The 16,590-nt window shown below is 41.3% G+C and overlaps 1 protein-coding gene across 2 annotated transcripts; it reads right to left on the bottom strand.

The window, feature by feature from the left end:
* Nucleotides 1-1,097: 1,097 nt before the first annotated feature.
* Nucleotides 1,098-3,639, bottom strand: LOC147445068 (uncharacterized). 2 transcript variants are annotated; one of them, XM_086527555.1, is made up of 2 exons: nucleotides 2,352-3,639; nucleotides 1,098-1,317 (listed from the first exon to the last, which is right to left on the bottom strand). In XM_086527555.1, the coding sequence occupies exon 1, from the start codon at nucleotides 3,355-3,357 to the stop codon at nucleotides 2,362-2,364; it is 996 nt and encodes a 331-aa protein (XP_086383681.1). In that variant the 5' UTR covers nucleotides 3,358-3,639; the 3' UTR covers nucleotides 1,098-1,317; nucleotides 2,352-2,361. The 2 variants fall into 2 exon arrangements, with proteins under 2 accessions (XP_086383681.1, XP_086383680.1); XM_086527554.1 differs by lacking the exon at nucleotides 1,098-1,317 and adding an exon at nucleotides 1,760-2,229.
* Nucleotides 3,640-16,590: the final 12,951 nt, after the last annotated feature.

Genomic DNA, 16,590 nt, shown 5'->3' with positions numbered 1-16,590 from the left:
CAATAATAAGCCACTTTAAGCCCTTGGCCTCAGGATCCAACCATTCATTAATTATATGAATGTGCTATGTGTCACCTTAAAGAGCATACCATACACTTGAAAGTATGTGCCGTAGAACATATCAAATGTCAAAAGATATAGCTGCGAAACTTCAGTGACAACACTTCTTTAAGAATTAAAGAAAGAGATGGTAGCATTAATAACTCAAGAATTCTATGATATTCGAAAGAGTTTTCTAGTAAACTCTCTACGTGAAGCTACAATACTTTACATGTCAAATCCCATTGATGTTTCAGACGTGTGGAGTACATAGTAAAGATGCATCCCAACCTCTACAATTGCCTAAAAGACAAAGTTCAAAAGATGCGTTCAAAAAACTTTGGACTTAAAAACTGCAAGATGCCAAGAAGTTGTATGAAGGGCAGCATGCAATACGCTTGCCTCATGATGGATCGCTGGATTCCTTAGTGAAAGAGGCTCTCTTAGACACAAGAAAACAAAAGAAAACAAACAAATCACTGTATTTGCTACTAGATGAAACAATCCATTATTCAATTAATCATGTTCTGACAACAGGCATAAGCGAAATAAGTTGAGGCAAGTAAAACTTCAAACAAGTACTGAACTTTATACTAGCAAAGATAAATCATCTCAAAGACTTAGTCCCAAAAATCAGACTCCACACAACTTCTAAAGGGACAAATTCTGAAATCCTAGTGTAAGGTGAATACTAGAAATGAATACTACTGCAAACCTACAAAGAAGAGGTTGAAAATAACCAAAGTACGAAGATCCAAACTTGACAATATGTGACATCAACTTCATTGCTTGTACAAATAGGGAAAATAAGATTCTCACCTTTACCATGCATAGATTGGACAACTACTACTAGCTATGACATCCCTACTCAGGTCATCAACGCCCAAGAATAGGTGTAGGTTTGTATAGAGGTCATTCATGCTTTGTATGTATTCCATAAAACCAACGAATTGAGTTTCTATTCCCCTCTGGAGGTGATAAACATGACCCTATCTCAAATACATCACCAAGGGCTTAGAAAAACAAGGCCCAAAATCTTATGAGAGAAACGAAAAACAGAATCACAAGTATCCAAATGCTCCACAATAAGTACCGTAACATACAGCACAGAGTACTCTATCCCATGGTTACTATCCTATCCCGTGATTACTATGAAGAGGACAAACCAACACAGCCTCCATGGCAACTAGTACATCAGAAAAATGCGACCCCTTTAAGGAAGGCTCAATGTTGCTATGAAAATGAGTGAAGGCAACAGTAAGCATGAATCCCAACAACCTGCAGAGAAAAAAGCAAACATGACCTTTAAATCCAAGGTACCAAAGGACAAATCTTTTCCATAGGAATCTGTGTGCGTGTGCGCACTATTTGCAGCCCTCACGCACATGCATGCATGCACCACATCCAGGTGTTGGCATTTATGAGAACTTACATCCAGTACATTTGCAAGTATGCATCAGAGTAAGACAGTGAGCAAGATGCAAAAAAGCTCAAGGAAGGGTCGTGAGACAAGCCACATACAAACATTAGACAGGTATGAAAACACCTAAAATGTTTATTGAAGATTGCTGTCCGCAATACTCAGATGATGCCTTTTTCTGACAGGACAATGCCATGCATGCCAATGGATGTTAAAACCACTCTTCAAAACACACACTCATACTGTGATTGTGGCCCTCTGATGGTATCAACACCACGAAGTCCTGAAGAATATGAAACATAACAAAATGCTGAAGAAAAAACTATTCGACGCAACAAGGTCCAGTGATCTGAGAGCAAGTAAAACTTTTTCAAACAAAAGCAACATGCACTCACTAAATACATGGTTGGTCCTTTCTGTGAACCTTTCATCATATCCAAGTCCTATTCACAAGGTCACCTGTAAGTCTACCAAAAGGAAACCTCAGCCTTGTGTCCATCATCCTGTAGGCCATGAACTCTGATTTACAACACATTAAATTGGATGCATGCTTTCCAAAATCTTTGCAAAACCCATGCCCTTATTGCAGCTTTGGGCACGTTCAATTTCTGTTCAGCCTTGACGATGGCACTTGCTTGACTCAGGTTAAAGCGTAACACATGCAAAATTTGATTTACGTAACGATAGACTGTTCTTCTAATGATCTCCACGGCTGTCTCTTATATTTCTTGAGCAAAACTCCTTACTCCTGACGCAGGTAAGACACCCTCCTAACAACCCCAAAGGGAGGACAATTTAAGAAAAACTATTATAGCTTCCAGGCGACACACAGCTTGAAACACAGATATGACTCCAGCACCTTCTCAAGTCACAATAGAGACTTTTTACTCACCAACTTCAACTCAGCTTGCACTACCATGAGAATCCACCTTTTGAGACGTATCAGCCTCTGTTGTCGACGGGACTTTACCCACAATGTTGCGCATCACCATGTTCGCTCGAAGTAACACAGCAGCTGGTGAATCCAAAGCTGGCCTTACATCCACAAAAAACGGCCAATCCTTACTTTCATCATAATAAAAATCAATTACATATCGCATTTCCCGACCTCCCCTATCAACAATCCAATCATGCCTATCAAAAGGCACTCCAAACCCCAGAAACTTCTTCAAGTAAGCCTTCGGTGTCAAGTCAGTTGGGCGACCTCGAAAATGAAGCAAACGGGGGTCCTCCCGCCCAGACTCAGGGTACATCTCTGCATACAACTGCTCCCAACGAAGTAACCGAGACCATGTGGCTTCATTCACTGAATTATGAGTAGCTACAACTGCATCCATATCGTTCTCTGTCACATCATCTGCTTTGTTCTTCCTGACAAGACTATTAAAGAACATCTGTGGAGATGGATATACCCATGTGTCCTCAGTACCACCTTTTGGGATAGTCGATTTCTGTCGCAGAGTAGACAATGGTTCTTTCTGTCCAGGTGCAGGGACTTGATTTGCATGCACAGGCATGCGATTGGCAGGGTTGATTTCTTCAAAGGATCCTCCAGGCCTGGCATCTTGCTGAGGATTATAGAATGATGAGGTGTACAAGAAGGAGGGCATTCTCCACACCTCTGCTTTCTCCCCTTGCAAGTTTTGTTGATCTATACGCCGGCCATAGACATCATAAACATGAGGGTGCTTGTATTTGGACTCGGGCTGAGGAGACGAAGCAGCAGAGCTGCAAGAAGCAGATGGTTCTTGCTCACTTTGCTGCCCCTGCGAGCACGAGCGGGATGCAGTGATGAGCTTCTCTCTCGCAGCACCAGTTACGGGGCAATCTGCGCCCGGAAAGACCTTGAAATATAGATCGTGAACTTTCTCAGGCAATGTCTTCTTCTTATCTTCCATACCCTGCTGTGCCTGGTTCCTGCTTTGATGTTGGTCGATACAGAAGGGTTACTGTTGTACTTCTCTGCAGATCGCGCGGAATAGGGTTCAACACACCCCTTCACCTTTCCCCGCCCATCGCCTGAAGTTTAACAATGGCCACTTGTGTTGACAATAATTCAAGGAAGATGCAGGAGGCAATATAGTGTAGCCTGCTATATTTTGTTTTCGGGATCGGGCAGGGCAAGCCCGGCCGCTCCCCTTATCCACCATAAAAGTGGACAAGAAGAACGACCACGACTATGCCCCGAGAAACCGAAGGCAGATGCTTTTGTCACTAATTTCCTTTGGACTCGGGAGGCCAGAATTATCTACACTCTTAGGGCGATGACTTTTCCCTTAAGAGACCCATTTCGATGGGCGTGACAGCGACCAAGTACCTATGTTCAGAGGCCCAGGTACTGCGGGACTTGCTTTGGTCTTCCCTTTGGAGTTGCCTCCTCCAGGTAACTTATCGCTCACCTCACTAAACTGCCTTTGAAACCCGACGGTTTTCCCCTAGGAAATGCCATGCCCGCTTGGAAGGGCGTCGGCTATATCTAACAGAGGCATGGGAGATGGGATAAAAGGCTCCCATCAATTTTGGGCCTCTACATTAGGCGCCCGCCATAGATCTTATCGCATTTGTAAACTCGGGTGGGAGTAAACTCGGGTGTACCCGAGTTACAGTGTACTCGAGTTTACATTGTCCATGAAAGCTCGAGATCTATGGTGCTCAATCATCCCACCGTAGATCCCATCTCCTCCCATGCCCATCTGAGATATAGAAGAGGGGCGGGGTGGGCATTTGTAAATTCGGGGAAAAATCTGTTAGGCTTGTAAATTCAGGGCGGGCCGTGCGGCTAGCATCCACACTATCTCACACAGGTGGGGAGGGAGGGGATCTACGACTGAGTGATTCGGGCCGTTCAATGCACATTTGTAAATTCGTGACCTTTGTTAAATTCAGGGAGAAAAGTAAATTTGGTTAGGCTTGTAAATTCGGGGTGGGTGGTGCCCCATGTCTTGAACCCACGACCTCCCCACAACGAGCCATGTGCACTAACCACTCACTCGCTTGCGTTCATTGAAATATAGGAGATTTGAGTATGTCATATAGCAAATGCAGGGGGATTTGTAAATTCGGGAAGATTTGTAAATTTGGGCCGCCTTGTGCCATCAGGTATGACGGTCCACGATTGACGCAACCCCTGTTTTTCTCCTCCACCATATCCCCTCCCGCCATGCCCGTGCTAGATAGTGACAAGCCCTAGCCTAAGGTATTGAAATAAAAACTAGTCTTGCTTGGTTGGCCTTGTCATGACAATTTATTATCTCAAGATATAGTAAAATAATATTGGATAATTACTTTTGGTAAATTATATATCAATGTGAACTTAAAAGATTTTGTCAAAAAATTATTTTTTGTGTGAAAACAAATTGTGTGTAAAGCACTAGTGCAATGTATGTACATCAAGACAGAGTACTCACTTCTTTGTAGTGGTTTCACTTGAACACGTACGTACTTCAAAAAGATTGCCTTCGATGAACTACAAGCAAAAGGAGAGCAGTAGTTAAACTTTTCATACCATAAATTTTTTTAAATTATCAAAAAAGTAGATAGTGCATGGTCTACGTGAGTGCCATACAAAAGTATGGTGGAGAGTCGGCACTATGGCTCTCCAAAATTTATAAAAAAACAGAAGATCTGTCCTACCACATAGTCCATTCCCTACTGCATAGTCATGGTATTCAAGGACAAGATAACGAATGTGTATTTCTTTGATGATTTGATATTCAAGTCCGTGCCATGGCCATGTAAATTTGTCTGACTAATTTGTATTCAAGTCCTTCTCACATCAATATTAGGTAGATCCTATAATTAACATGTTCCCGAGAGATTGCATTTTGGATAGATAGCCCATTAAGAACTTCTCTAAACATTAAACCGACTTTAGATTCTATGCTTGATGCCATTTTGAAAAGCTAGGATTTCTATCATCTCAATCCTTCTTGCTTTGATCTCAAAATTCATCATCATTCTCATTGCCATCATATCTATTATATCACTACAAGAGACCGCTTAAATTTCGACGTCAGATTACCGACGTCAATGGTGGGTGTCCGTATATGTGTAGGTAAATCTGGAGGGAGATCAAGTTTTTTTTAAAAAATATTTTCAAATTAACGGCGCTCATACCGGTGCGTACATCGATGCATATACCGACGCCTACACCAGCGTGCATACCGACACTTGTACCGACGGACTCTACAAAAAACAGAACCGCGGGCTTTTCCTATGCATTTCACCATTTTCTTCTCTTCTTCTCTTGCCCTCCTCCTCTTCACTTGCTGCAGATCTGCTACCTCACGACTTGCCAAAGGTGAGACTTTCACTCGTAGGCTACTCCCCATCAACAAGGTAAGCTTCTTTTCAAGTTTCCTTGTAGATTTGTGCACTTTTGTGTATGTGTGTGTAACATAGTGTGTGTGTGTGTGTGTGTTTGCAAGTTTGAAGACATTTTTCCAACTGTTTCTGCTCAAATAGGCCACATGTGAATGCTCGATAATATTCTTTTTTGTTGCATACACACATACACACACATTCACATAAATATGGACGCAAGTAAATAAAATGCACACTAAACAATATAAACACACTATATACGACGCACACACATATTTTTCAATTTAAAAATAAAATAAAATGTAATTTTAGAAGTAATATTAATTAAAATTCATCATTAGCTAAGAAAGATAACTACATTTTATCATTAAAAGAAAGATTTATTTTTATTTATGTTATTTTATAATTAGTTTTGTTGTTTTGTGTAAATAAATTTAGAAATTAAAAAATATATTGTTGTTTTTATAATTGTGACTTATCGTAAGCTATTCGCTTAATTAGGTTTAGTCCTTTAATACTAATCGTTTAAGTAATAAGCGATTTCATCGCTTAGGACTGGTCCACATTTAGATCGATGAAGGTTAGTTGCTTATGTATTTGCTTACGTATTGAATCGTTTAGCCGAGCTCGCTTAGTCCTGCACGCAGCTCGGCTAGTTTTATTAGTTACTCACTTAGCAACTTAGTGCTAGTCGTGTAGGTTTAATCGGACGTATTCAAACGGTTTATTAGGACTTGTCGCTTATAGGTAACCGCTTAGGTATTTAGTCACTTACCGCTCAAGAAGGACTACTCCGTTGAAGGCTACACGCTTAGGGCTAGCCGCTTAGTGTTAGCCGCAAAAGGACTTCGACAAACGAACTAAACTAACGTAATTGGACTTCAATAGCGCGCACAGACTTCAAAAACGCAAACAGATTTCAAAAACAGACTTATGTTAAACCTTAATATATAGGCATTGACCAATAAAGACGAGATTATTACCCGGTGGTCCTGATCTCTGTGCACCTCTAGACCGAGGTGTGCGGAGATCGGGCATCGCTAGAGAATGTGAGGTTGTTAGAGCTAGCACCAAATGGTAGAAAAATCGCAAATGGACTTCAGAAATGCAACAATCTTCAGAAGTGACTTGTGTACTTAAAAAATGCAACGGACTTCGACAAACAAAGTATAATAACGCAATCAGACTTCAATAGCGCATACAGACTTCAAAAACGCAAACAAATTTCAAAAAAGACGTATGTCAAATCCTAATATATAGGCATTGACCAATAAAGACGAGATTATTACCCGGTGGTCCTGATCTTCGTGCACCTCTAGACCGAGGTGTGCGTGGATCGAGCATGGCTAGAGAATGTGAGGTTGTTAGAGCTAGCGACAAATAGTAGAAAAACCACAAACGGACTTCAAAAACGCAAAAGTCTTCAAAAATGACTTGTGTACTTCAAAAACGCGAACAAACTTCGACAAACAAAGTAAAATAACGCAATCAAACTTCAATAGCGCACACAAACTTCAAAAACCCTAATATATAGTCATTGATCAATAAAGACGAGATTATTACCCTGTGGTCCTGATCTCCGTGCGCCTCTAGACCGAGGTGTGCAGGGATCGGGCATGGCTAGAGACTGTGAGGTTGTCATGTAGTTAGTGGTGTGTATTTAGAACAAGAGTGATTTATTTATTTGTTGCATCATTGGTAGATAAAGTATGGACAATAGGATGGTGTGTCCTTATCCGCATTGCAAGCATCAGATCTTTTGAAAACGTAAAATATGCGATCAGCGCATAGGCAATAATGGTCTCTTTCCCATAGAGCAACTACAAGACATGTGTTATCGATCTCATGGTTTGGAGGCAGCAGATCAACCTCCGCAAGTAGATATTGCTCCAACTTCATCCCAGAGAAGACGATTTTCAAACGAACAGCCATCGACTGAGACCACCCCACCAATACCCGATTGCACATTTCAAGAAGTAAAGATGGAGCAGATGTTAGAAGCGTCCTTTGACATGGATCCCATCATTGAAATCTTAGAAGGTGACAACATTCAAGGCAACACTGCAAACCAACCTCAGTCATCCCATCCATATTGACGACATGATAGCAACGATAGAGAGGGTGAAATGATGCAAACTATTTCACGTATGCCGCTTTACAATGGTGCAAAAATCTCAGTTCTCTGTACTGCTTTAGCAATGCTTAATTTGCAGTTTGTCTACAGGTGTTCTGACACCTCCGTCAGAGATCTTTTCAAGTAAATACATTGTGTCCTAAGCATGCCAAATCTTATGATTAAACCATAATTTTGCAGAAAGTTTCCGTGAAGCGCCCTCCGACACGCCGAGAGGAGAAGTATGGGTACAAGCATGGACTTGTGGCCCTATTGACCCAGCTATAGGAGGAGGGAGAGGTCGTCGACTGGGAGGCATTACCATGAGGGTGACATCCTCCATATATGTTTTTTTTTATAGTAGTGGTCTTCTTGATACAATTGTACTCATTCATTGTATACATGTACATTTTTACGCTTATGTTTATGGTTTTGCAGTCCGTTTACGATTATGATTATGGTATGACAATCAAGTTATGGTTATGGTTTTGCAATTATGACCTATGGCACAGAGGTTATGGTTATGGTATGGCATAGAGGTTATGTTTATGGTTTGGCAATCAAGTTATGGATATGGTTTTGCAGTGATAGTATGGTTGTTATGTTTATGGTATGACAAGCAGGTTATTGTTATGGTATGGCAAGCAGATTATGTTTATGGTTTTCCAAATACGGTTTGACAATCATGTTATGGTTATGGTTTGATATTCAGGTTATGGTTATGGTTTTGTAATGATGGTATCGCTGTTATGGTTATGGTATGACAAGCAGGCTATGGTTATGGTATAACAAGCAGGTTGTGATTATGGTTATGGTATGGCAAGTGGGTTATGTTTATGGTTTTGCGGTTTTCAATTCATGTTTTAATTATGGCTAGAAAATCTTCATGCCATTGTGCCTATGGTTTGGGAGTCAGCGTTATGGTTATGCTTTTGGGAACTTGTCATGTTTAAGCTTTTGACTTTGTGGTTTTGTTCTTCTTACAATTTTGCTAATCTATACTCACTCGCTCTTTAGAGTCAAATTGTAGGTGGAGTGCGGTTGCTTGTGCACTCTTCCTTTGGGCAGAGAGGGATGTTTCCTGCTGCTGCAGTACATGCAGCATTAATTCCCAGCCCTCTTTGTCCAAAAAAAAAAAATTGCAGGTTTTTGCGCCGGTATAGGTATCTATATAAGCGCCGGTACACTCCTCAGAATACGTGTCGGTATGAAAGAAAAGTTTTTGATGCTTATTGAGATGCGTATACCAACATACGTTTCATTGCTTTTTCCGACGGTTGGTATGTCGATGCGTATATTGACGATTATGCCTACACTTATTCCAAGGCCTTTTACCTTTAAAACAAGCTTCAAGTCGTCATCGGTATCTGCATCAACTTTTGTGTGGCGTGTTGTAGTGTATCTATCCTTGCAATTATGATGCTCTCTACAAGTCGTTTGTCCACTACATTCCTGCGGCTACAATCCTTTATATATCAAATTTCATCATGTTTGTCATGATATCTTTGTTTTTCATACTTCTCTTATGTCAATCATGTCTACCCCAATCTCCATCATCATGTCAGTGTCTTGCATAATGCCACATGCATTCAAGATGTAGCATAGCCTTCAAGGCTTAAGCATAGGTGATTTCATCCGGAGAGACCCCCTTACTTTGCATTTGTTGAAAACAGTCCAGAGCTTCCTGCCATATGGCCCTTCCCCTATTTTGCATATCTTGCAAATCAGTGAGTCAATGTTCCATACAAGAAGCTCCTCAAACACTTTTCTCCCAATATAGAAAATGAGATGTGAATCACATCTAAAGTCCCAAAGTAAGGGTGAGGTGTGAACCAGTTTTAAACAATTTTTTAAATTAAAGAACACCACTTCAAATACTTTAGTTTTAAAAAAAAAAACAATGGTTCTGGTGTTACCTTATCTCCAAAGACGATTCATAGGCAAGTAGCAAGGAGCTTGGCGACAAGGGGCTTTAGTAGAGTAGGCCACAAGGTTGCAGGGTAATAGCAGGCTGATAGAACCACCATGGGTTATCCAACAATAGTACTCGACGACTTGTGAAAGGCCTGGTGAAAGGTGGGTGAAGCACCAAAGGGCTGCATAGCGTTTGCAGGGGGATGGGCAGTCGGTTGAGTCGAAGAGGATAAAAAATGTCTAAAATGCTCGTAGATTGCCGACCTGGGCCCCAAAGCAGTTTAGCGGGGGAAAGATTATGTGAAAAATGGGTTGATGTGTGCTGAGGCCTCTTGTCGCTAAGGTCGTAGGTTGGGGGATGTAGAGCAGAGAGTGGTTGTTGATGCCTCTACATCTACACGCTAGGGCATCATACATATAGTAGATCACAAAAGTGTATAATTGTGTTCAAGAGAGTGTGATGCCATTGAGTTCTTGTTACATGCTGAATGGTAAAGACGTCGTAGGTGAATGATAACAATTACCAATTGCACATAGCACATGGATGACAGGTGTACGTGATGGCCATAGAAGGCTGTCGTAGATGGTAGTTTGGATGTAACATAAACTGCATTGAGTGGTGATGATGTCGAAGTCTCAAAAGTCCCGGAAAAGGATTGTACAAGCACCTTTAAATAAGCCCTAAAAAGTAGTACACAAATTATATGGGAGGGTATGATGTGGTTAGTGCATAGATTTATTTTAGCCTAAAAAGCTATGTATGGGAGAGAATCTGAAGCGTTTAAAGCTCTTTAAAATCCAATGGCTATGAGGTAAGTTACATGGGCGATTAGGAGGCCTTATTTTTTAAAAATCCCTTAGGCCAACCAAGTAAATAAGCCCAAACATTTGAAAGATGCCAATATTCTTCTCTCTCTATGACTCACAAGTGTTGATAAATAGTGGAAGAGTTAGTTTGCATGAGCAAAAATCTTACTGAATGTCTTGCTTGCAATGGAGGCTACAATCACCTATGTGCCCATATCAAGAGCATGTTGCGAGTGCCTCAATTTTTGGAGAAGAGCTAAAGGAGTTACAAGAGAGAGTAATTGGGGGAGGAAGAGGTGGGGCCAAGAGATAACTTTTAACATATGTGTGAATAAAAGAGCTAAAGGAGTTACAAGAGAGACTGATAGGGGGGCTCAATGCATTCCAAGTGATGACTCTGTTAACATATATGTGAGTAAAAAAAACCCAACGTGACATCTTTTTTCAATGTCCTCATGACAAACGATTGCCTCCTCAATGCATAAACATTCCTCATTAACACATATGTTGCAATTCATATTAGTTGTCTAACTATATTTCATCCTCAAAGGCCAATCGTCCAAGCTCCACATCACCCCATTTTTTAACAAGCACCTAGAAGCACTAGCCCAAGTGAGGCCAAACTAGAGGATAATCCGATTATAGCATCATTTTGAATACTCTCGTAGCTTTTTCAAAATGATTTTGCCCGCCAAAAAGGTCAAGTATGCAATTGTAGTGCTCGTTGTATGGGATAATGTCATATTTTTCCCTCATGCTATAAAAAAGTTTGATTGTAGGTGAGGAGCATTCTGAGACCACGTGGACTTTGTGGTGCTATAAGGACTTATATTCTAGCTATTCTCAACCTAAACTAGTTATCCGTAGAGGACCGTTTAACGATATCTATAACTCAAAAAATAAAATGTTGGAGTTTTCGAGCTTGTGACCAATACGTATGCAACACTTGAATGACTACATGCATTAAGCGCACTAAGAAAAGTGATGGTAGTAGGGGAGGTTCCCTCATGTTGCATCCAACAAAAATAGTTCAGAGCTTCCTCAGGCAGCCCTTACTTGGCATATCCTCCCATAGGATATGCCCTTGCTTGGAGTCCTCCCATAGGAGGACTCCAAGAGACTTCCCATCGTGAGAAACCCTCACATTACATCTAGTTTAAACAGCTCAAAGCTTGCTTGCCACAACATGTTGGCATATCCTGCAATCATCATGATCCACAAGACGACATTTTTTATAGAAAGCTCATCAAGAACTTTTTTTTTAATTTTGTAAGGGCACCACATGTGGCATACATATAAAAAAAAGCATTGTCAAGAACAACCCCTAACTAGCAATCTCATCATGAACCATACATGAAAGTCTGGGTGAATTCACAAGCTTTCAAGGTGCAAGCATGGATACTTGCATTTGGAGAAATGCCTTCCCTTTGCATGTAGTTAAAATTGACCAAAGATTCCTTTCCGTAGCCATGTTGCATATCCTGCAATCAATGCACTCCACGTGACATAATCATAGAGGGGATGCCCATTAAGAACTTTTTGTGCTTTCATGAGGATACCACATTTGGCATTCGTATCGGCCAAAGCACAACCAAGAATGACATCCTTCTCTAGTAGCACCTCTCATTGTGATTTCTCTCACACCATCAACATCTTGTGTGAGGCCACACGCCTTCAAGGTGCAAGCAAAGGTAATTGCATCTAAAGGGAGGCCTTCCCTTCACATCCAATAAATACAACATACAGCTTCCTTGTGACAACTATGTTGGCCATATCCTACAATCGGCATGTTTCAAGAGACATTATTTCAGAAAGAGATTTAATCAAGGACTTTTTGTTCTTTTGCAAGGGCGCTACATTTGGAGTGGCGTAGGACCCTGTGATGCCATGGGAGTGGGACCCTGTGATGGAAGGGGAGTTGGACGATAAGAAGGGGCCGTAGACTGAGGTGCCGTCAGTGCGAGGCTCTGGAGGTAAGGAGTCCCTCCCTGACTCCCCCATGGTGTGGACTGCGGAGAAAGACCATAGCACGCAAGCTGCTATGGAGTGTAGCGGCCAAACAATCCCTCCGTCGAGCGGAGGTACTGGTCTCGTAAAGAGAGAGCCTGTTGTAGGTCTGGAAATAATTCTGAGTAGAGTAAGTGTAGGATGGCCATGCTTGCAAATAACAAAAATAAACCTATGACACTCATGGTTTAGGGTTAACTAGCCACAAAAATATTTATTTCTTTTCTTGTTCTCACCGCCTCAAGACTTGGGTCCACTAGAGGCGATGTCCACCCTGGGTGGGAGCCCACCTGGGATGTGAACCAACCAGAAGAAGAGCCAGATGGTTGCTCCCCACCAGGTGGTCTCTCATCTGCACATCTACATTAGAAAGAGCAATATGAGATTTAGCTTTCCCCCCTACTCACTCATCTATAAATACTTACACAAGTATATTAGCACACAAGCATGTAGATACATATACATACTAGTAGACCTAAGTAGAGGCTAGTAGTGCCAAAGGTCAAGTGGCACCTCTTTAGATATCATCATAGTCTCAACCGTGGTAAAACCAAAGGTACTTTGGGGTAATCCATGCATGAGTGGATCAATGACCGCAATGCCACGATTAAAAAATAACTATACCCAAGAGGAAGCGTTTAACCTTCGGATGCTATGCTCCCATACTTAGTGCATACATACATGCATTAACAAATATATATGTACACACAAATGTATATACAATTACGTAATGTAGCCATCGTTTTGAGTATAGATAAATAGTTGTGCGCAGTGCGAGAGTGCTCGCTACTTTTGTAGAGTGCTATGAAGAAGAGCTTCTTTATTGTGCTTCTTGTGCAGTATCTCTTCAAAGCAGCTCCTTGTTCGAGGGATTACTTTGCACATCGCATGTCTGCCTCCTCTCTGAGGTACGGCATCATTAAAAGGTGTCCAACCTAATGCCTATTCGGTGGGGAGAAAGAGATAGAGAGAGAGAGAGAGAGAGAGAGAGAGAGAGAGAGAGAGAGAGAGAGAGAGAGAGAGAGAAAAGATAAAGAAGCTAAGGAGAAGAGAGTAGAAAGTAATTTCTGAGGGTCCACCGACTTCACGTAAAGAAGGTCTTTTTCATAGCACTCTACAGAAGCAAGAGCATACCCACACTGCGCACGCCACAAAATGGTTGCTCCGTCTACAACCATTGATCTTTATCTCCCTATTTCTTTATCTTTCTCTCTCTATTTATCTCTTTATCCCGACGGATATCTCTATCTCTCTCTCTCTCTCTCTCTCTCTCTCCCTCTCTCTCTTCCCTCTCTCTTCTCTCTCTCTCTCTCCCTCTCTTCTCTCCTCTCTCCTCTCTCTCTCTCTCTCTCTCTCTCTCTCTCTCTCCCCTCCCTTTTTACCTCTCTTTCCCTCTCTCCCTATCTCTCCGAAGTGAACAGGTTCAACAAAATTGATTCTCATCTCCTATTTTACATACAATGTCTTCCGAAACTCGCAAGGGTTCTTCTTCAACAAGGTCCACAACCATTGTGGAAAATGATCCAAAATCTCCTAAGTGTGGAGATAGCAACACAACCACGCAACCAACGACATCGGAAACCACGATCATGGCGTACTTGGTATCATTGCAAGAGACTGTAAACAAACAAGGCGAAGACTTACGAGCACTTGCAATGGAGAATGGCACACTAAGGGTACTTGTGGTTGAGAATGAGAATCTCAAGAGGACACTTGAGATGCAAACAACACGTTTGATGCAACTTGAAGAGGAAGTCAAGGAATGTAAACGCTCTCTTGTGGACTTGAATGCTTTGAAGGAGCGGATGAGCAAAGTAGAGCATGACCATGTATTGAAAGAGGAGAAATTTGACACTATGAGCCGGGATGTATGCGACATGAAAAATGTATGCACAAACAAGTCTTGGGCTGATGTATGTGGTAGCAATGTGGTTTTTAATTCCTCACTCATGCAAGCTATGGTTCAAACAAAGAATGTTGAGAATGTGGATGTGGAGGAGTTGAAGGAACGGGAGCGACGTTCCAAGAACATTGTTATTCGTGGAATTCCCGAAGAGAAGTTAGAGACACCTCCTTCTCTTGCCATTTTTATTGAAGATTTCTTCAAAACCCACTTTGGCATGTCCGGAGTTATGGTCTATGGAGCACATAGAGTGGGGAAGCAAGGAGCTCCTCGCTCGGGAGAACGGCCAATTGTATGCACCATGCCGGATGAGACCAAGCGAAAGATTATCCTTGATAATAGTTGGATCTATTTGAGGGATACAAAATGTTTTGTATGTGAAGATCGCACTATTAAGCAACAAAATATGCGTCGCAAGGCATATGAGGAAAAGAATAATAAAAACAAGGAGATCTCTCATGAAGAAAATGTGCCCAAGGAGGAGACAAGTCTCTCAAGCAAATAGGGATGCGTGACCTATGAGACCGAGTTACAATTGAAAATATGCTTTTGGAATTGTAATGGATACCCATGGAATGCGGGGGTTGGCATTGATGAACTAACAAGCAAAGCCGATGTTGTACTTCTTGTTGAAACTTGGGAGTATGATACACAAAGGATTAACGGCTTGGAGGATTACAATGTACATTCATTGATGTGGTCAAAGAATCTCAAGCAACGAAGAGGACAAGGAGGGTTAGCATGTATGGTTAAGAAAGGATTGGAATATTTTGTATCAATTGTGAAAGATGACAAGTACAAACGTTATGTATGGCTGAAAATTATGACACCAAAAAGAGCACCCATTTTTGTAGCCGGTTGCTACATTCCTCATCATGATTCTCCCTTTTATGCTTGCATGGATAGAGATCAACCATTTTCTGATTTGGAAGAGGACATTGCTTATTTCAAAGGTGAAGGTGATGTTATTGTATTTGGGGATATGAATGCTCGCACAAAAACATTGCAGCATGATACTCAACACTTTGATATGCCATACATTTCAAGGGAGTTGGAGGAAGTTCACTTGTATGATCATACTTCAATGGATGAGAAAGAGCCGGATCACTATGGAAAGTTACTTTTACACATGTGTAATAGCACGGGTATGCTCATTGCCAATGGTGTATCTTTGTGGAGTGGAACCAATGGATTTACATGTAGAAGACATAATGGGGATAGTGTGATTGACTATATGCTACTCTCTGAAGCCATCATGTATCGCATAAAGAGTTTTATGTTTGGTCAATGGACCCCGGAATCTGACCATCGCACCTTATGTATTGACCTTTCATGTGGAGAAGCAACTAAGCATGATAATCTCAGCCAAAGGAAAGAGAAGTTATCACTATGTATGGATTTCAAACGGGCACCAATGTACATTGAAATGGTTGAGCAAAAATTATGGATGACAAAGCTTCAATGTGATGCACCATTGGAAACTAAATGGGAAGCTTTCAAGAAAGCTATTTGTTCTTGTGCGGAAGAATGCTTTGCCATAAAGCATCTCCATGGTATCAACAAAGATAGATCACGCAAAAGGTGGTTTGATAAAGAATGTCAAGATGCTCGAAAATCCTTGATAAAGCTTGATGCAACTATGGACAAAGACAACTATCAAAGTCATTTGCATACATACAAGGCATTGATTCAAAAGAAGAGAAGAAGATGGGAAGTAAAGCAACAAGAATTTCAAGTCCAAGAAAAGGCACATGCATGTGAAAGATTTTGGAGAAACTTGAGAGGCAAGCGGGTTGAGAATTTTGGTAACTTGAGTCTAGTGGATATGTACACACATTGTAGGCAATTATATGAGCAAGAAAATACTGAAAAAATGCCATTTTATGGTTCACTCCCATGTATGCCGTCTTTTTTTACTATTGAGGATGTATGTGGTGGGCTTGAAAAGTTGGCCACTCGCAAAGCGGGAGATCTTCAAGGTATCAAGCCGAAGATGATCAAATGGACGGGAGATTTTACCCATGAGTGGATGTGTGATATGTTCAACCTTGCAGTTCAACATGG

The sequence above is a fragment of the Adiantum capillus-veneris genome, chromosome 13, assembly GCF_014529385.1.
Source record: "Adiantum capillus-veneris isolate H3 chromosome 13, ASM1452938v2, whole genome shotgun sequence".
In the NCBI taxonomy this organism is placed as follows: domain Eukaryota; kingdom Viridiplantae; phylum Streptophyta; class Polypodiopsida; order Polypodiales; family Pteridaceae; genus Adiantum; species Adiantum capillus-veneris.
The sequence above is the reverse complement of the archived record's forward strand: the minus strand, read 5'-3'. Positions and strand labels throughout refer to the sequence as shown.